This window comes from Sminthopsis crassicaudata, chromosome 2 (assembly GCF_048593235.1).
Source record: "Sminthopsis crassicaudata isolate SCR6 chromosome 2, ASM4859323v1, whole genome shotgun sequence".
Taxonomy (NCBI): Eukaryota; Metazoa; Chordata; class Mammalia; order Dasyuromorphia; family Dasyuridae; genus Sminthopsis; species Sminthopsis crassicaudata.
The window spans coordinates 273,002,549-273,023,285 of record NC_133618.1 but is presented as its reverse complement, the minus strand read 5'-3'; the positions used below and the strand labels follow the sequence as shown (position 1 = coordinate 273,023,285).

At 36.5% G+C, this 20,737-nt stretch overlaps 1 protein-coding gene across 4 annotated transcripts in view; it reads right to left on the bottom strand.

Moving 5' to 3' along the window:
• STARD9 (StAR related lipid transfer domain containing 9) overlaps positions 1 to 20,737 on the bottom strand; it is a 161,588-nt gene that overhangs the window by 53,642 nt on the left and 87,209 nt on the right. For all 4 annotated transcript variants that reach the window (XR_012486406.1, XM_074289392.1, XM_074289394.1 and 1 more), the window contains exons 4-15: positions 20,314 to 20,430; positions 20,094 to 20,126; positions 19,925 to 19,986; positions 16,518 to 16,630; positions 7,506 to 7,575; positions 6,510 to 6,582; positions 4,410 to 4,477; positions 3,434 to 3,531; positions 2,497 to 2,706; positions 2,178 to 2,275; positions 1,383 to 1,460; positions 882 to 953 (exon numbers count right to left, since the gene is read on the bottom strand). Coding sequence is in view for 3 of the 4 variants with exons in the window: in XM_074289392.1 (XP_074145493.1) it covers positions 882 to 953; positions 1,383 to 1,460; positions 2,178 to 2,275; positions 2,497 to 2,706; positions 3,434 to 3,531; positions 4,410 to 4,477; positions 6,510 to 6,582; positions 7,506 to 7,575; positions 16,518 to 16,630; positions 19,925 to 19,986; positions 20,094 to 20,126; positions 20,314 to 20,430 (1,092 nt within the window). In the remaining variant the exon portion in view is untranslated. The remainder of the gene's footprint in view (positions 1 to 881; positions 954 to 1,382; positions 1,461 to 2,177; positions 2,276 to 2,496; positions 2,707 to 3,433; positions 3,532 to 4,409; positions 4,478 to 6,509; positions 6,583 to 7,505; positions 7,576 to 16,517; positions 16,631 to 19,924; positions 19,987 to 20,093; positions 20,127 to 20,313; positions 20,431 to 20,737) is intronic.

Genomic DNA, 20,737 nt, shown 5'->3' with positions numbered 1-20,737 from the left:
ACAACATTTCACACCTTTGCTCCCCCAGTTCTCCAACAAAAAGAGATGTTCTCTGAGGTTAATGTTGATCACTACAATTACTAAACCTTCAGGTTAATTTTCGTATCTTTTTTACATTATTGTAGCAATTGTTTATATTCTCATTCTGCATTAGCTCATACAAGCTATGTTCCTTTGTATTCCCCATATTTGTAATTTTTACAGTGCATTTAACACTCACAAGCTGCAATTTTCTTTACCATTCTCCAATCAATTGGCACCTAGTTTATTTTCAGTATTTTTACTACCTACATCAAAAAAAAAAGTGCTATTAGGGATATTTTGGTATATATGTTACCTTCTTAATGCATTCCGTACCTATAGTTTAACATTTAGCTGTTTTCAAATTGTCTCCATAATTAGACTATATATGATCTTTAATGGCAAAACACTGTTCTAGAGCAGGACTTCTTAAACTTTTCCCACAACTTCTTTTTTCCCAAGACATTTTTATATGAGCCCAGGTATATAGGTATATATATTAGGGATACAAATTAAACATTTGCTGAGATTACAAAACCCCGTTTGAGGTCACAACCCACAGTTTAAGAGGCTGGGTACTAGGGCACAGTGTTTGGTAAGTATTCAATACACATTGAATAATTGTTTGATTAAATGAAAAGTCCTTCCTCTGTGACTATGTGTGTTGGCCTCCCAAAGGAGCTGCCACAATCCCCTTAAGGGACCATAAACAGTAAGAAAGTAAGTCACAAAAAAACCCACATCATTCCCACGAAGGACAATGGAACAATAAACCTCCACCCAAGTTAAAGAGAACTGAATCCCAGAAAGGCTCCTCTCTGCTCCAAGTCCTATCACTTACCCCAACTAAAAATACTCACTTTCATCTCATTATGGAGAACCAGCTCCTTCAGGTTTCCATTTCTTCCATCCATGAAGGGACTCAAATTCCCCTGGGCAAAGGGAGTAGAGATGGCCATTGTTCAGAAAAAGCTTCTAAGTATTTTTGGGAAGGAAGATGGATAAAGAAAGAATTTCTCTCCAAAATTAGAAATAGAGGGAAACTAATAAAGGTGCATATTATCACATGAAGAGAAAGAATTTATAGAAATAGGGACAGTTTTTCTCCTCACACAATTATTAACAATCTTGGAAAAACATACCCTGGTATCTTCCACCCAACTACCCACAAATCCATGCATACAATGCTTCCTCTTCACCCTAAGAGCCAAGGTGACCACTGTAATGATACCAAAGGAGCAGCTACAATGAATCACCTAGTTCTCTCACCCCACCACCGTCATGGAACATTGCAAAATATAGCTGGAACTCTCTCATGATGAATTTCCTGAGTAGGGGAATCTTCCGGGAATCCCACATACCAGTTCAAAGCTCAGAAGCATGCCTTTCAGTCTTTCAATTTCTTCCCGAAGTTCTCTGATTAGTTTTACATTTGCATCCTAAAACAGAGAAGACTAGAAATGATTAATGGATAATGCCAGGCTCCCAGATACATGAAACCAACTAGCAATCACAATTTCAACCAGCCAATGAGCAAATACTTTCTGCCACATAATTCAGGAGACATTACTAGAATTTTTCACTAAAATGATTATAGAAGCCTTAAGGAATCTACTGAAATTTTTCATTCAAGATTGATCTAAAAGACCTAATCATCCTTAATCTCCCCCTTTAGGACATAATATATAAAGAAAGCAAAATATTTGCAAGTGAGGGAGGAAAGCCTTACACACATAAAACAAATAAGAACAATTTCAGAATGAATTTCTATAGCACCCAAAAATTTGCAATACTCTTTCTAAAGTGAAAGACTATTATGGATTTTCAAAAGGATGAGCTTACTTAAAAAAAACAAACAAACAAAACAAAACAAAACAAAACAAAAACAAAACAAAACCAGATGCTGTATGAGCAGAGTTAATATGAGAGGTCAAAGAAGTCTTGTCACCCTAGAGAAAAAATATTTCAGTCCCTCATCTTCTGGTTCCAAAGCTATAATCTATAGCCTGGTCACCCATTGGGACTTGAGATAAAGGCAAGGTAGAAATAAGGGAACAAGATAGAGAAATATAGAAACAAGATCCGAGTCCAACCTCGGAGGTGGTACCATCATGACACCTACTATTCTCATCTGGGGTTTCAGAGGATAAGCTTACCTCATTCACACGTGGCTTGTTTATGATGCTTTTGGCACTAGAAGCATATCTCAACGTGCTCATGGTCTCACTATAACTGGAGTTTGCAGGAGACACAGCTGAAATAGGAAAAAGAAAGTTAAAAGAATTAGTGACCTCCCTCCCCAAAGCTCATGTATCCTACCACCTCCAATCCACCTACTGGATATCTTGCCACTGATAGACCAAAATGTGAATTTTTTAAAACTAGGAAAATGGGCATGGTCTGGGCAGACTTGATCTGTCCATTGGGCCAGAACATGGTCCTTGCATCCAGAGTTGACTCCAGTCTCACACTCACTGGCCACCATGATGGTCTTGGAATTGCCTCCTAGACTATCTTTCAGCAACCAGGTCAGCACAGAGTCCCGATAGGGGATGTATGACTGCTTTCGAGGGATTCCACCAATACTGCCAGCCACTGAGGGAGAGCTGAGGCTCCCACTGTCTCCACCCTCACTGGATGTACTATTCGGGCTCTGGTAATTGATGAACATCTGGGAGTTTTGGGCTTCAAAAAGAAAAAAGAAAAAAGTAAAAAGCAGCTCACATCTCAAATTTAGAGGTTTTAAAGAATTCAAAGAGAAATATTTCATTTCTTAGCTTCTCAAGTACTTTTTGACTCCTGGCCTGCAGGAAACAAGCTATATTCGTTGTTGCCTATTTCCTCAAACAATGAAAATTTAATGTTGTGGAGATAGCTCCAAGAATAATCCAATATATCACAGGAGTGTCAAAATGAATGAACAACTTTTTACCAATAAGCATTAAGTGCCTATGCTGTGCCAGGAACCAGTGATACATAGACAAAAACTGGAACAATCCCTTGTCTTCAAGAAGTCTATCTTCTACTAGGAAAAACAACATGTACAAATGAAAGGAATACAAAAGTAATTTGGGGAATTGAGAGAGGGCAATGGAAGACTACGAGTTACAAGAATCAAGAAAAATCTCTTGCTGAAGAGGAGACTTGGAATGAGCTCTGAAGAAAAAAGATTTCAAGAAGACAAAATGAAGGAGAAAATTTCAGGTGTAGACACAGCATAGCTGGGGCAGAGAGACTATTTGGTTTATCCATCTTTGGAAAATAGCTTCTAAAAAGAAATTGAGGCTTTTCTCTGATCAACAGCTATTTCCATTGTCCTTATCCTCATAGAAAAGTGCTGGAAAGAACCCCTGCATACTCTCAAAAGGCTCCCTGTTCCCCCATTTAGTGATCCAGACTCTTAGAACATTACCTAAGGTGGAGATGACAATGCCCAGAGTCACCAAGGACTTGTTGATGCTGGCACCTTCAGTGATCCGGTCCTTACAATAGCTAGGGTCTGCCCTTTCACTGAAACACAAGCCAGGAAGAACCCAAGATTAGGAATGGGTACCTCAATTATTCCCAACCCCTGGGTGCCTTATAAAGTCTCTCGAGTACAAAGGAAGAATGCTGGATTGGGAGTCAGGGGCTTGGGTTCAAATGCCATCTTGCTACTTTCCATCAGTGTGATCTGGGAAAAGTCATTTTATTTTTCTATGCTTCAGAATTCTCACTCCCAAAATAAAGAGGTTTAGGTAAATGGACTGATGGGGTCCCTGAAAGCTATCTATCTATGATCCTAAAGGGAAGTTCTGATTGCATGAATTATCAAGCAGCTTTAAAATAAGGATTTTTGCTTCATTTAATCTTCCAGTAGTTAGGAAACATCCGTCACTCAAGATTTTTTTTTTCTTTTTTGTAGCCAAGAAGGCCCTAACATTAGAAGAGCAGGCCATCAATAAATCCATCAATAAGCATTTTTTAAAATAAGTTCCCTGTGTGAGGTGTTAAGAATACAAAAAGTTTTTTTAAAAAAATATTTAAAATATTCTTGATGTCCAGGGGTTCAAGAATAAGATTCCTTACCAATACACAAAAAACAGTATTAATACACCCCTCACTCCCCCCAAAATGTGTAAATTGCTTTCCTTTCTAGTCAATTCCACAGAAAAGATTGAAGGTCTGGTAATCCTGTGGCCTCCATTCACTCAGAATCTCAGCAATAACTTAAGTTTCCAAATAATCTGTTTCTTTTATACTTTCCTCAGGATGTCTGCAAAGTATATAAGGTTGTAAACTCTTCCAAAGCTCACAGGCAATTTAATGGGAATATAAGAATGGCAGCTGCTTCAAGCAGTTCCCACCAGGAAATGACACCTGAGACACCACAGGCGAACCATGATTACCTGCCTGCCAGATCCACCAAGTTGATTTTACTGGCAATTTCAGAAGAAAGATTGTTCTCCAGGATGGCCTACAGAAGGAAACACATTTAAATATAATTAGGTAATATCGAATTGCTTGCTCTTGGGGAGAAGGGAGGAAAGGAGGAAGAGAGAAAAATTTGCAACTCACGATCTTACAAAAATGAATGTGAAGGTTTTATAAGGGTGAATAGTTGAAAACTGTCTTTGCATATATTTTGAGAATAAAAGGCTATTATTAAAAAATGAATGTAGAAAACTATTTTTACATGTAATTGGAAAAAAATAAAAATACTATTAAGTAGAAAAGATAATTCCCAAGTCTGGTGAAAACCAGATTAAAATGTAATTGAGAAAAGTTTAACAAAATAAACAAAACTGCAATTAAATAAATAAATAAATTATCCACACTCTATCCATTTACTGCAACCAGAAAATATTTGCCTTTTGTGTTAGTAAGGGATTAAAAACTACGTAGGTATTCATCATTTGAATAATGGATGGACAAATTATGGCATAAAAGTATAATGGAATACTCTTGGGATATGAGAAATGGCAAAGAGGCCAGTATCAGAGAAAGTTGGGAAGACCTATGAATTAATGCTGAGGGGAGGTGATCAGAACCATGAGATCATGTTATATAGTATAACAACATTATAAAAAGGAACAATTTTGAAAAAAACTTATCAATGAAATGATTAGCCATAATTCAAAGTGACAGATGATAAATTCTACTCAGCTACTGACAGAGAGGTGACCAGCTAATTATACAGAATGACAAACTGCAGAAAATGTAACTTTTCAGGAAAATGCCCCATGTCCTCAAAGGTACTGTTAATGTTGATTCATTTCAGTTATGACACTTCATGACCCCATTTGGGATTTTCTTGGCAAAGATACTGGTTGCCATTTCCTTCTCCAGCTCATTTTCTAGATGTGGAGATTGAAGCAAACAGATCAAATGACTTGCCCAGGATCACACAACTAATAAGTGTCTGAGGCCAGATTTGAACTCATGAGAATGAGCCTTTTTGATTCCAAGCCCAGAGCTTGCTCCACTGTGCCACTTTAGTATGTCTTTTAGCAACAGCATACAACTGCAAGTAGTAGACATCTAGAAAGAATTCCTTTTCTAAAATGCCTTTATTCATTGAATGTGAGTTCTTGGAGGGTGAGAATCCTTTCTTTACAAGATCTATAGAGCATCTCCAGCTGCCATGAGTATAGAGTTTCTAAAAAGCTAGGATATTTTTTTTTAATTTTTTATTATATATATATTTTTATAATATTATCCCTTGTATTCATTTTTCCAAATTATCCCCCCCTCCCTCTATTCCCTCCCCCCGATGACAGGCAATCCCATACATTTTACATGTGTTACAATATAGTCTAGGTACAATACATGTGTGTGAATATCATTTTCTTGTTGCACAATAAACATTAGAATCCGAAGGTACATGCAACCTGGGCAGACAGATATTAGTGCTGACAATTTACATTCACTTCCCAGTGTTCCTTCTCTGGGTGTAGTTATTTCTGTCCATCATTGATCAACTGGAAGTGAGTAAAGCTAGGATATTTTTAAAAATTTTTAATTATCTCCCTAAAATGGAAAAAGAACATGAAAGTGCTCTGAAAAATAAAAGATGTTCTATAAATGAACTGGTATTATCAAAATAATAACAAGAATGAGTATTTATACAGCCTGTTAAGGTTTGCAAACCACTTTATAAATACCTCAATAGCCCTGGGAGAGGTACTATTACAATCTCCATTTTACACATGAGGAAACTGAGGCAGAGAAAGGTCAAATCAATCACTCAAGGTCAGACAGGTAATAAGTATGAGTCAGAAATTAAACTCAGATCTTTCTGACTCCAGATTCAGCACTTTACCCTCTATACCACCTAGCTACACCCTCTCTGTGTGCAGTGGTTTGTTTGGATTATTTACAAATCATCTCTCTACTAGATAAAAACAAGTTAATATCTGAGAAAAGAAGGGGAAAGAAAGGGAAGAGAAATGAGAAGGGTGACTATAAGGGAAAGAAAAGTCATGAAGACTTAAGAAAAATTAACCAACCTCTGTGTAGTAGATGGTGAAGATGGCATGGGATCTGCTGCTGGCCTCATGAACATGGGTAGCTGCTGTGATCCTGTATATTCAAGGGAAGACAATAGGAAAATGACAATGTATACATGCTAAAGTCTTTGGGAAGATGGAGGAAGTACATGAACTGTTAGAACTGAGACTGAAATAGGAGAATGTCAAAGGTTCCAGATTTGGGGGTAGGATCATAAGGGAAGAAGCCGCCAAACAGAACCAGACTTCTACCTGAAGCAAGATGGTGGCCAACCTGATTTTGCAAAGTTCTTTCTCCATTCTTCTTTCTATCATATGTTCTAGGGTCTTTGAAATTTCTAGCAAGGCCTTGGATAAGGTAGATATAACGCCAGTATCATGGCCCAACCCTCAGCCAGCTATAAGAACAATCTGAAAACAGGAGAACAAAAGTTCCCAAGATAATTCTAGAAACAGAACAAATAGAAGGATAAGACTTGTCAGATATTTCAAAGACAGAGATGACAAATTAGAATTAGAGAAAGAACTCTGGAAAAAATAACTTGGCTACCATCTTGCTTTTGGGTTATGAGAGGCTTGAACTCTGCTGAACATTACAATTAAATTAATTAATAACAATTTATTTATTAAAATAATTGAATTAAATTAGTAACAAATCTAATTTGGTTTCACAGGACCTGGGTTTGAATCTTAGCTCTACTATTTGGCCACTTCATATTTCCCCTCTGAGCCTCATTTTATTTTCTTATGTCAAATGATGGGATTTGTTTTGGTGATTTCATATAAGATCCTTTCTAGTTCTAAATTCTATGATTCTAAAACTAATTTTAGTTTCAGAAGCAACAAAGAGAGTCTTGGGGGCAGCTAAATGAACAAAACAAAACCAAAAAACAACAAGAATATTTTAAACCCAGATCATCCACTTTAACAATCTGTGCTTACAAAGACCCAAAGCTCAGGACAAGCAGTGTTGAAGGTGACAAAGAAAACGATTACCTGTTTGCTACACCTTCTTCCAAAAGACCAATTATCTGCTTAGAGTTGGTAACCACATGCTGAGATAAGCCTGTTCAATTTATAAAAGGAGGAAGAAAAGGGAAATATCATTAAGTTCAATTTACACCATCCTTGGCAGACAAGATGCACTGGGCTGACACTGAATCATTCCTTTATTCATTTGTTTGACAAATATTTATAAGTGCTTACAATGTATCTACTAACACTGTGCTAAGTGGGTTACAAAGAAGTAAAATAAAGCCCCTGTTCTTTAAGAACAGTGTCAAGAAATCACATAAATCACTGCACAGGTAACAATATCTGGATATTAAGTATATCATAAAGTATCAAATGAGAGTGGTAAAGGCAATAAGTATTATAATCAACAGGAACCAAGGTGGTGTAGTGGGAGGAGTACTGGGCCTAGAATGAAAGATTAAACATAAACTCCCCATAAGGGCATTTAAAATCCTTTAAAACTTGACCTTAATCTACCTTTCCAAGTAAAATGGATATATTCACAATAAACTGTCCTTCAATTCCAATAGACTATTGAGATGGAAAATGCTAATCACATCCAGAAAGAGAACTATGGAGCCCAAATGTGGATCAAAGCACAGTAATTTCACCTATTTTTGTTTGTTTCTTTTTCATGGTTTTTTTTTCTCTTTTGGTCTGATTTTTCTTGCACTACATGACACATATGGAAAAATGTTTAGAAGAATTGTACATATTTAATCTATATCAGATTACTTGCTGTTTGGGGGAAGGAGAAGGTGAGGGAAGGAAGGAGAAAAATTTGGAACACGAAGTTTTACAAAATGAAAACTATTTTATATGTATTTAAAAATACTATTAAAATAAATTTTTAAAAAGATTTTTAAAAGATTGTATATGTTTAACGTATGTCATATTGCTTGCTGGGGAGGAGGGAGGTAAGCAAGGGAGGGAGAAAAATCTGAAACACAAAGTCTTACAAAAATGAATGTTGACAACTATCTTTACATATATTTGGAAAAATAAAATACTATTGATTTTAAAAAAAGAAAAAGAAATAAGCAATCAAAGGAGAGAGTGAGAGATGAATGTGGCCTGGAGTGGTTGTTCCCCTCTAAGGAGATAAGCCTCAAGCTGGTCTTTAAATGATGTATATGACTTAGATAGACAGAGGGGATACTGCAAGCATAAGTACTCAGGTACCACTAGAGAAGCCATACTTCAGAGGATGCCCAGAAAAGGTTTAGGACTTGGAATCATAGGATTCTGCCTGCTCTACAGGAACCCTGGTAAGTCATTCAACCTCTCTCTAGGTCTTAATTTCTTCCATGGGCATGTAGAGGACATTTCATTAGTTAGTACATTTAGAGGATTTTATTTATTTTTTCAAAGAATATTTAATGATTGGTCTAACATAAAGGATACTATGTTTATTCATCAGGCTGATAAAACTAAAATTTAACCCAAACTTATTAAAAACTTTAAAGCAAACTTTGCTTTAAAAAATCCTATCTCAGAAAAAGGAAAATAATCTATACAATAATTACAACAATGTAAATATTGAGAAGTATTTTCTTAGGAAATTCCCAAATCTTAACATGAACCAAAGTTAAAATGTTTGCTGAAGTTGATATGATAAAAAAAAAATCATTTTAATTAAAAGGTCTTGAAATTTGAAATCTAGATGCTTTTGGAGGGGTCTTTTTTTGGTTGTAGGAACTCCAGTGGATCATTCAATTTATCTTTTTTTTTTTTTTTTAAATTTTTTTTTTATTTTTTTTTATTATATATATATATATATATATTTTATAATATTATCCCTTGTATTCATTTTTCCAAATTACCCCCCCTCCCTCTATTCCCTCCCCCCGATGACAGGCAATACCATACATTTTACATGTGTTACAATATAGTCTAGGTACAATACATGTGTGCGAATATCATTTTCTTGTTGCACAATAAACATTAGAATCCGAAGGTACATGCAACCTGGGCAGACAGATATTAGTGCTAACAATTTTCATTCCCCTCCCAGTGTTTCTTCTCTGGGTGTAGCTACCTCTGTCCATCATTGATCAACTGGAAGTGAGTTGGATCTTCTTTATGTTGAAGATTTCCACTTCCATCAGAATACATCCTCATACAGTATTGTTGTTGAAGTGTACAGTGATCTTCTGGTTCTGCTCATTTCACTCAGCATCAGTTGATTTAAGTCTCTCCAGGCCTCTCTATATTCCTCCTGCTGGTCATTTCTTACCGAGCAATAATATTCCATAACCTTCATATACCACAATTTACCCAACCATTCTCCAACTGATGGACACCCATTCATCTTCCAGTTTCTAGCTACAACAAAAAGAGCTGCCACAAACATTTTGGCATATATATGTCTCTTTTCGCTCTTTAGTATTTCTTTGGGATATAATCCCAGTAGTAGCGCTGCTGGGTCAAAGGGTATGCACAGTTTGATAACTTTTTGGGCATAATTCCAGATTGCTCTCCAGAATGGCTGGATTCTTTCACAACTCCACCAGCAATGTATTAGTGTCCCAATTTCCCCACATCCCCTCCAACATTTGTCATTATTTGTTCCTGTCATCTTAGCCAATCTGACAGGTGTGTAGTGGTATCTCAGAGTGGTCTTAATTTGCATTTCTCTGATCAGTAGTGATTAGAACTTTAGCAAAGTTGCAGGATACAAAATAAATCCACATAAATCCTCAGCATTTTTATGCATTACCAACACAATCCAACAGCAAGAGATACAAAGAGAAATTCCATTCAAAATAACAGTCGATAGTATAAAATGTTTGGGAATATATCTACCAAAAGAAAGTCAGGAATTATATGAGCAAAATTACAAAACATTTGCCACAAAAATAAAGTCAGATTTAATTAATTGGAAAGACATTGAGTGCTCTTGGATAGGCCAAGTGGATATAATCAAGATGACAATACTCCCTAAATTAATCTATTTATTTAGTGCTATACCAATCAGACTTCCAAGAAACTATTTTAATGACCTAGAAAAAATAACAACAAAATTCATATGGAAGAACAAAAGGTCGAGAATTTCAAGGGAAGTAATTAAAAAAAAAAATCAAATGAAGGTGGCCTAGCTGTACCTGATCTAGAACTATATTATAAAGCAACAGTCACCAAAACCATTTGGTATTGGCTAAGAAATAGACTAGTTGATCAGTGGCATAGGTTAGGTTCACAGGGCAAGATAGTGAATAAAAATAGCAATCTAGTGTTTGACAAACCCAAAGATCCCAACTTTTGGGATAAGAATTCATTATTTGACAAAAACTGCTGGGAAAACTGGAAATTAGTATGGCACAAACTAGGCATGGATCCACACTTAACACCACATACTAAGATAAGATCAAAATTGGGTCCATGATTTAGGCATAAAGAACGAGATGAGATCATAAATAAATTAGAGGAACATGGGATGGTTTACCTCTTAGACTTGTGGAGGAGGAAGGAATTTGTGACCAAAGGAGAACTAGAGATCATTATTGATCACAAAATAGAAAATTTTGATTACATCAAATTAAAAAGCTTTTGTACAAACAAAACTAATGCAAACAAGATTAGAAGGGAAGTAAAAAATTGGGAAAACATTTTTACAGTTAAAGGTTCTGATAAAGGCCTCATCTCCAAAATATACAGAGAATTGACTCTAATTTATAAGAAATCAAGCCATTCTCCAATTGATAAATGGTCAAAGAATATGAACAATTTTCAGATGATGAAATTGAAACTATTTCCACTCACATGAAAGAGTGTTCCAAATCACTATTGATCAGAAAAATGCAAATTAAGACAACTCTGAGATACCACTACACACCTGTCAGATTGGCTAAGATGACAGGAAAAGATAATGATGAATGTTGGAGGGGATGTGGGAAAACTGGAACCCTGATGCATTGTTGGTGGAGTTGTGAAAGAATCCAACCATTCTGGAGAGCAATCAGGAATTATGCCCAGAAAGTTATCAAACTGTGCATACCCTTTGACCCAGCAGTGCTACTACTGGGCTTATATCCCAAGGAAATACTAAAGAGGGGAAAGGGACCTGTATGTGCCAAAATGTTTGTGGCAGCCCTTTTTGTAGTGGCTAGAAACTGGAAAATGAATGGATGCCCATTAATTGGAGAATGGTTGGGTAAATTATGGTATATGAAGGTTATGGAATATTATTGTTCTGTAAGAAATGACCAACAGGATGAATACAGAGAGGCTTGGAGAGACATCAATTGATGCTGAGTGAAATGAGCAGAACTAGGAGATCATTACACATTTCAACAATGATACTGTATGAGGATGTATTCTGATGGAAGTGGATATTTTCAACATAGAGAAGAGCTAATCCAATTCCAAATGATCAATGATGGACAGAATCAGCTACACCCAAAATAGGAACACTGGGAAATGAGTGTAAACTGTTAGCATTTTTTGTTTTTATCCCCAGGTTATTTTTACCTTTTGAATCTAATTCTTCCTTTGCAACAACAGCAACAACAAAATTCGGTTCTGCACATATATATTGTACCTAGGATATACTATAACATATTTAATATGTATGGGGATGCCTGCCATCTATAGGGGAGGGGGTGGAGGGAAGGAGGGGAAAAATTCGTAACAGAAGGGAGTACAAGGGATAATGTAAAAAATTACCTATGCATGTACTGTCAAAAAAATAATTATAAAATTAATAAAAAAATTTTTTTAAATGTAAGCATACTAAACTTATACAGTGTGATAAAGTTTATGCAAAATTGGTCCATTTTTATCTTTATTTTTAACCAAATAATGAGCAAACTCACAATGACCTTAATGGATAAAGGGAAGGGAAAGATCATAGATACCCTGGCACCACAGAAATGGGAATGTATGCTGAAAACATACAGAGAAATGATACTTATTGTTTCTCCATTTTGAAGAGGAACAGTGACATCATGGGATAAGTTCTTCTTGATTTGTGAGTGATTTAGATTTAAATGAGGCAGAACTACTCAGGCTCGCTCACTCTCCCAGAGTCATCAAAGTCCAATGATAAGAACAAAGTCGGGATAACTGATAATGGCCCAGGATGGAGTGGGTGATCTTGCTCTAAGGCTAATCAAGCTCTAAGTGCTCCACAGTACCTGTTTCAGCTGCCTTCATGATCACTGGAATAAATTGTTCTCATCCACTCATTCTATTGGGAGAAGTCTTCACAGGCTCTGGGCAGACATCCTCCTAATTCATCAACAAGTTTGAGGCCTGTTACCCTTAACCTGATCAAGCCTCTCTGCCAAGACAATTTTACTGGGGTATGGTCATTGCACATGCTACAGGTTTTAGAAGCCCAACTTTTTAGAAGTTGGATGGCAAGTGGACACCAACCCTAAAAAGGGCTCACACCAGAGGGACCACTCCTCCCTGAACATCCCAACCAGTGCTGCTTATATTGACGCTTGGTAGGAGGGAAAGATAAGGGGAAAAGTCCCTGCCATGCTCCCTGCTTCCTAGAGATTTATAATTCCTTTCTGAGATTGTCCAACAGCCCTTAATTACCATTTGGCAGCCCTACTTTGGGTCCTCCTCTCAAACCAATAAAAAAAAAAAAATCAAAACCAGGAGCAAACCAGACAAACTCCAGAGATGAATCAGGACTTCTCTAACTCATTCAGAATCAGGATTTTTACTTAGGTCACTATGGGAGATAAATGTCAGGTTTGAGAATGGCTGCAAACATAGAGAAGCCTTCAGGCTTATACCTGTCTCTCCCTCAAGGTCTCAGCTGGTATGACATATCTTTCTGAGTTCCTATCTTAAAAATAGAGTTACCAACCCAGAGACTAAACTATTAACTAATTTAAATAATAAAATCATAGATTTAAAGCTGGAATAACTCATTTGCTCTCATTTTACAAACAGGAATCTGAAGCTCACTGAGATTAAGTACCCAAGGTCATTCACATAAAGAGCTAGGATTTTTTTTAACAATAGCTTTTTTAGTTTTCTAAGTACATGCAAAAATAGTTTTCAACATTCACCTTTGGAAAACTTTGTATTCCAACTTTTTCTCGCTTTCTTCTCCCTTCCCTTCTCCTCTAGACAGCAAGCAATCCTATATAGATTAACATATGCAATTCTTCTAAACATATTTCTATATTTGTCATGCTGCCCAAGAAAAATCAGCTCAAAATGGAAAAAGCATGTAAATATCTACAAGAACAACAAAAAAAGGTGAAAATACTATGCTGTGATCCATATTCAGTTTCCATAGTTCTCTCTTTAGAGTCGGATAGCTCTTTCCATCACAAGACTATTGGAATTGCCTTGCATTACCTCATTGTTGAAAAGAACCAAATCCATCACAGTTGATCAGCAGCTTCGAACATTTTTGCACATGAGGGTCTCTTTCCCTTTTTTATGATCTCTTTGGGATAGATAGCTAGGATTTAAACACAGGTCTTGTGACTTCAAATTCATGATTCTTTCCACTGTACCATACCTGTGTCAGCCTAATGTCTACTTTCAGGTCACTTGCCACAGTTGCCCATCAATATCAAATGTTGTTACATGAAATCATAATCTAGAACATCAAGTAATGTGGGTCTCTCTTTTTAAGCTTCCATTTCTTTCTTTTTTGAAAACAGAACAAAGTATTCAACAATACTAAAATAAAATTTGTGAAATCCCTCCCTCAACAAAACATAGAGAGGCTTCCTAAATGGTCAAATGAAATAAGAGAAATCTATCCCATTAATTTTTGTACATTCTATTATATTGTCATTTAATTATTTCACACAAATGTGAGATTTGTCATCTCCCCAACTTATACCACAAAAATTTCTGAAAGTTAAAATATTATTTTATTCTTGTTTTTCTATCTCCTAAGATAGGTACTTAATGCTTACTGAACTAAACTCAATTGATTTCAAATAGCAAACATGGCTCTAGAGATTCAAAACATAGTTTACAAAAATAAAAGCCACCAAGGGACAACATTACAAAAAACAACAACAGAATACTGAAGGGTTCTTACTTAGCTGGATGAATCTTATTTTACTTGGTGAATTCCTAACTCCACCCCTACCACCATATTCCTTTGTTTACATCATTCCTCCCCACTCCCTCTACTGCCACCTGCCAAGATTTCTTCCTATCTGAATTTAGTCAAGTTCAAAGCTTTATTCATTGAACCCATGAAACCCTCTATCATCCCAATCCAAAATGGTTCCGCCACTCCTGATTTCATAGATCACTTATTGTCTAGGCTACCCATCTGACATTTACTAAAATGTATGGTTATCTTATCCTTTCATGTGAATATTTCTTACTTCTGCAACTGAACTGTAACTGTGTGAGGGCAAGGACTATTCTTCTTTTTCATATCTACTCATTCTACTCTATTAAGATCCCACTCACTATCCCTGTACAAAGAAACCTTCTCTGGCCATCATTTCCCTATATGAGTTCTCTCTTCCAATAGAATAGAACCTCACTTAGGGTAGGTATCATCTCTACTTTCATATTTATCTTATATGTACTACTGATTCATCTATGTTGTTTCCCCTTTATTAGCCCATAAGCTCTTTGAAGGCAGGGATGTTTTCTTTGTATTCCTAGGGCTTAGCACAAGTCAGTGGCACATAGTAAGTACTTATAAGCACTTGTTGATTGTTGACTAATTATATTTGCAACCCCAATATTTAGCACAAGCTTGACACACAGTGTTTAATAAATAATTTTTCATTCATTCATTTATTCATTCATTCTTTGAATCCCCCTTAAGTTCCTAGAGTTAATGTTTTTTTGATGAGCTGATTGCTATTTTCTTTTTAAAAATACTTTTCCAGCAGAGAGCCAAAATTTGTTCCAAAAAGAGTGCAGAATTGCTTATAATACATTGGAATCAATCTATGTGATATGCAAAAAAGGGAAGCAGCTTGTATCAGAGATATTTATGGAGAGTTGAAAAAAAAGAAATCCGTGTATTCTCACATAGTTTTATATAGGAAACCCAAACTAATGTTCAGTAGCAATGATTACATTCCCAAATTTCCACTTATTTCAATCTAGTATATGGAAATGAAAAAATAGGGGGGGAATTACTGTCTAAGAGTACTATAAAAAAAAACTTACAGTCTAAGCTTCTATCACTGACCTTTGTTGTTCAATCACTGAGCTAATGACAGAGTGAATTCATGGTTAATTTAATGGGATCAAAAAATATCATGATTTGGTCAGGTGAACAGGTACTGACCTCACATGAAAAGTCTAGCATTTGGCCACAATAACATTCATGTTGTACTTTGCATGTTACAAATAAACATTATATATCAAAAAGAAAAGTTTAGATCCTGCACCAAAGATATTCATCTAATTACCACGAATATAGCTGGATGGAATCATACTCCAGTCATCAGCATCAGTTCACCAACAGACAAAGCTGAAGAGGCACCAGTTCTATCCCCAGAGGCATAAGCCCATATGTTTCTGTGTTGAAAGGTCTCAAATACCCAGCTCATCAATGGCTTCTCTCTAGAGGCCTAAGGGTGTTCACTTTCCTCCCCAAAGTGAGGAAAATAAGGGAACCAACCCTCCTGGGTGAATAACAGGACAATAGCAGCTGACAGTCTGCAAGGCATTATACAAATATCCCTGCAAATATACTTCATCCACTCCCCAACTATTGAAACTGACAGTGAGTAATGGACAGAGGAGTCATATAACATCAAATGTCAGACTATTGCCCAGCTTTCATTTTGGTCTCAGATCTCAGGGTTTATGGAATTTATTCGGGATGTGAGTTCTCAGCCTTCCCCTTCCCAGGTCTTTCTATCCCAGGTCCTAACTACAGATGTGGAGATGTGCATAATAAACAAATAATAAACAATAAACAATTGGATTCTATCAAACATTTAAAGAAAAAATACTTTAATACTACATAAACTATTTGGGAAAATAGGGGAAGAAATTATTACCAACTGGTGCTGATATTAATAGCCTTACCTTGTACATAAGGACCTGTTTGGGGGTGTTCCCTGACCCGTAAGGTGTAGGGCTTTTTCTGATCAGACTGCTTTAGTAGATCCCGTACCTTCTCATTGTAGATTTCAAGAAAACTAGAGAAAAAAGAGGATAAAATAGTAGTGTTAATTCTTGGTCTAACAGGAAAAAAGATGAGTTAAGATCAGCAGGTTTTAAATTGAGGTCCAGTTCTGTCTCTGAATATGACTATATGATTCTGAACATTTTAGCTCCTCCTTTCCTTATCCGTAAAATAGGTTCAACCTGAAATGTGAAAAGAACAACAGACTAAGAGTTAGGAAATGTGGATTTGAGTCCTGGCTATATGATCAAGGGCAACTTTAACTTTGGGAGCCCTCAGTTCTCTCAACAATGAAATGAAGAAGCTAACCTAACTTAGGGCTCTTATTTAGATTTCAGGGGGTCCACAAATTTGGATGGGAAAAATTAGCATCTTTATTTTTACCAGCCTTTAACTAAAATTTAGCATTCCCTCCATTATGATTAAAAAACAAACAAACAAACAAACAAACATGATTTTGAGAAAGGGTTTGTAGGTTTGTACCAGACTGCCAGGGTTAGGAGGAGAGGGGGTCATGAAAGTGATTTGTTTGTCTTTTGGAGAATAGGTTTCCCTAGCTCATGGGAGCTTTGACCAATTCCATTTCTGGCCTGGACCAGTTTACCTCTTTTTTTGGGGGGGAAGGCATAATAGGGGTTAAATGACTTGCTCAGGGTCACACAGCTAGAAAGTATTAAGTATCTGAGGCCAGATTTAAACTCAGGTCCTTCTGAAGTCAGGGCCGGTATTCCATCCACTGAGCATCTAGCTGCCCCCAGTTTATCTCTTTTTAAGCAACCCTCATCTTTTTTTTTTTTTTTTTTTTTTTTAATTATATATATATATATATATATATATTTTATAATATTATCCCTTGTATTCATTTTTCCAATTTACCCCCCCTCCCTCTATTCCCTCCCCCCGACGACAGGCAATACCATACATTTTACATGTGTTACAATATAGTCTAGGTACAATACATGTGTGCGAATATCACTTTCTTGAGCAACCCTCATCTTAACACAAGCATTTCCTGTAGCTCTTAGTAGCTCACCAGAATTGGTAAGAAGTCATTATTAACTTTAGTCCTACTGCAGTCAATAAGCATTTATTAAGCATCAACTATGTGCCAGACACAACATAAATGACAGTCCTTGCTCTTGAGGATTCTACTACAATTAAGAACTTTGAGTTTAAATGATTCACCAGCCTCAGTCTCTCCACTAGCAAAATGAAAAAGCACATATTCCTGTGCTTAGCCACCAAAAAAAAAAAAAAAAAAAAAAAAAAAAGATTAAGAACCTATGGACTAGACAATATAAAGGGATCTTCCAACTCTATTATTCTATGGTTCTAAAGGTCAAAGGATTTTATCTAAAGGATTCTATCTATGTAAACAAAATTTTTAAAAAGAGCTTATGACATCTGTTGTTGTTGTTACTTTACAGGATTTTTACTTCCATAGAGATTGGAGTTCAACACTCAGAAGGCAATTTAAACTCAAAAGGACTATGTATCATAGCCATCAAGTGGTACTTGTGCCCACAAAGTCCAAAAGACAGGTGGAATTATAGAATGAGCTAGAAACAACCCTAGGGGTCATGCACTCCAGCTCCTCATTTACAAGGTCAGGAGGAACAGAGCCATTCAATTAGTAGCAAAGCCAGAAGTAGGATGCAGGTGTCCTGACTCCAAGTCCATTCCTCTTCCATTGCTTGAGAACATTTGTCATGGGATCAGACATGAGATGGTGCTATTGATTAAAATAGCAAAATATAATATTAAAAAAAAATTAAACAGCAAGATTTTAAAATGAGTGTTTTATCTCCAGTCGTCTTAAGAGTTACAAATCTAGACTTGCAGAGTAATGGCAAATGTGGCAGAGCATTGGACTGTAGCAGTGGTTAGAAAGAGAAAAAAGAAGGCTTCAGAGAAGAATGTGAGAGAGGACAAAGAGCTTTCTTCTTTCCTAGAAGATCTTCCTGGAGGTGGGACGTGGGGCAAGGGAGAAACAGAGAGACGGAGACAAAGACAGACAGACAGCCAGACAGACACACACACACACACACACAAATACACAGGCAGATAAACAGAGACAAAGAGATAAAGACAAACAGAGAAACTACATTAGCAAATCATAACTCACAACTATAAAGGAAGCTATGGACTAAGGGTGGAGCAATGGAAAAAGATCTGGGTTTGCAGCCAAAGGATTTGATTCCCAGATTTTGCCACTTAGTTAACTTATGGCCTTGAGAAGTAATTTATAATCTCATCCATAAAATGAGGGAGTTGGACTAGATCTCTAATATCGTTTCTAGCTTTAAACCAGTGGTTTTAAGACTTTGCTGTAGGTCTTGGCTGTCATAAAATTAACCAAGACAATGAAAGATATGAGAGTTTTTCTCTTTGAAGTTAGGAAAGAAAAAATAAGGAAGTACCAGGAGTACTAATAAGTACTAGTAAGGTGTAGAGCACTGGGCCTGGAGTCAGGAAGATTCATCTTCCCAAGTTCAAATCTGGCCTCAGGCACTTATTGGCTATGTGATCCTGGCCAAATCACTTAACCCTGCTTGCCTCAGTTTCCTCATCTATAAAATAAGCTGGAGAAGGAAATGGCAAACCACTCCAATATCTTGTCAAGAAAACCCCAAATAAGATCTCCAAGAGTTGAATGTGACTGAAAATGACCAAACAAATGGAATCATAAAGTTACAGTGAGAATGATATCTACTAAAGAAAATGCTACTAATATGAAGAAAATAGTTTTATACAACAAAAAGAAATCTATTTTTTCTGAAACATATATATATATATATTTATATACAGAGTATGTATATATATTGTTATTTATCCATATGTGTGTGTATGCAAATAAATATACCTACCATATGAAGTTCCATTGTGGGGAAATCATTCTGTAACTTTAAAGCATTATATCAGTGAGATATGCTCTTATTATTGGGATGCTATGCTGGCCAAGGATATTTGGTGCTATGGCATTAGCAATTCAAAAGTTGAACCACATTCACACCCTTTCTCATCAGCTCTCCCTCACATTTTCACATTGTAATATAAGGTTTTTGACTGCTGGAGGAAGGCCAGCCTTGGGGAGAAAGACCAAGAGTCTTTCAACCATATGAAGGGTAAAACAAAGATTACCACGTGGGCTGGATTAGTGCAAAGGAGACCTGTTCACTTGCAAGGGTATAAGAGTCACCCTAAGCATTTGAGTGTCTGAAAACAGGAGAGGAATGCTGAATATGCCTTCATTTTGAAATAAAGTGGAAATGGAGGCTCTAGACCTCAAAACTTAACCAGTTCTTACCTTACTCTTATCCTGCGGGACGGAGGCAAGTTGGAATAGTCATCTTTCTTTGAGAAGAGGCCCTGTACAAACCAGAAAATTAGGTGTTTTCCTTGTGATTTTAATATAGAGGATTATGCAATGAGGTCTACTTTGACAAAGGATCCAGATTGAAAAGAGATTTCTATACCTCACATATTCGTGGTGTTAACCCCAAGGAGGCCTAGATAGAAGGAGAAAAAAAAAACAATTACTTTGTATTGAGACCATACAGACCTCTACTCTACCAACCTCCCAGAAATAGTCTTAAGGAGGGAAAGAACAGGAAACCTCATGGCTTCCCTCCTTGTTGACATTTACTAATAATTCACTTTCCTCAGAAGATTAACATAAAGGCCAAGAACACTCACCGGGGTCCCAATCATTGTGTATGTCTTTCCCGAGCCTGTCTGACCATAAGCAAAGAGACAGATGTTGTAGCCTTTGGCGGCTCCGGAGAGCACCTCGGTCCCCAGATCCTGGAACACCTGTACCAACAAAACAGAAGTTCCCTGAGTGACTCAATCCTTCCACTAGAGGGAGACATGAAGTTTCTTTACTTCAATTAATCTAGAGAATGCCCATTTCACCAGAATTATTAACTGCCATCTGAAATAGACAACTAAAAACAATAAGTATAAATTAAGATGTAGATCCGTGGTACTGAAGATTTCATACGTACATACACATACACACACACTACAAATTAACCTGTGTATATTTATATCCCAGCACTACCTGAGATACTCACAGGAACTTTACCTAGCACAGTGGGAAGGGAAAGTAATATTTGTT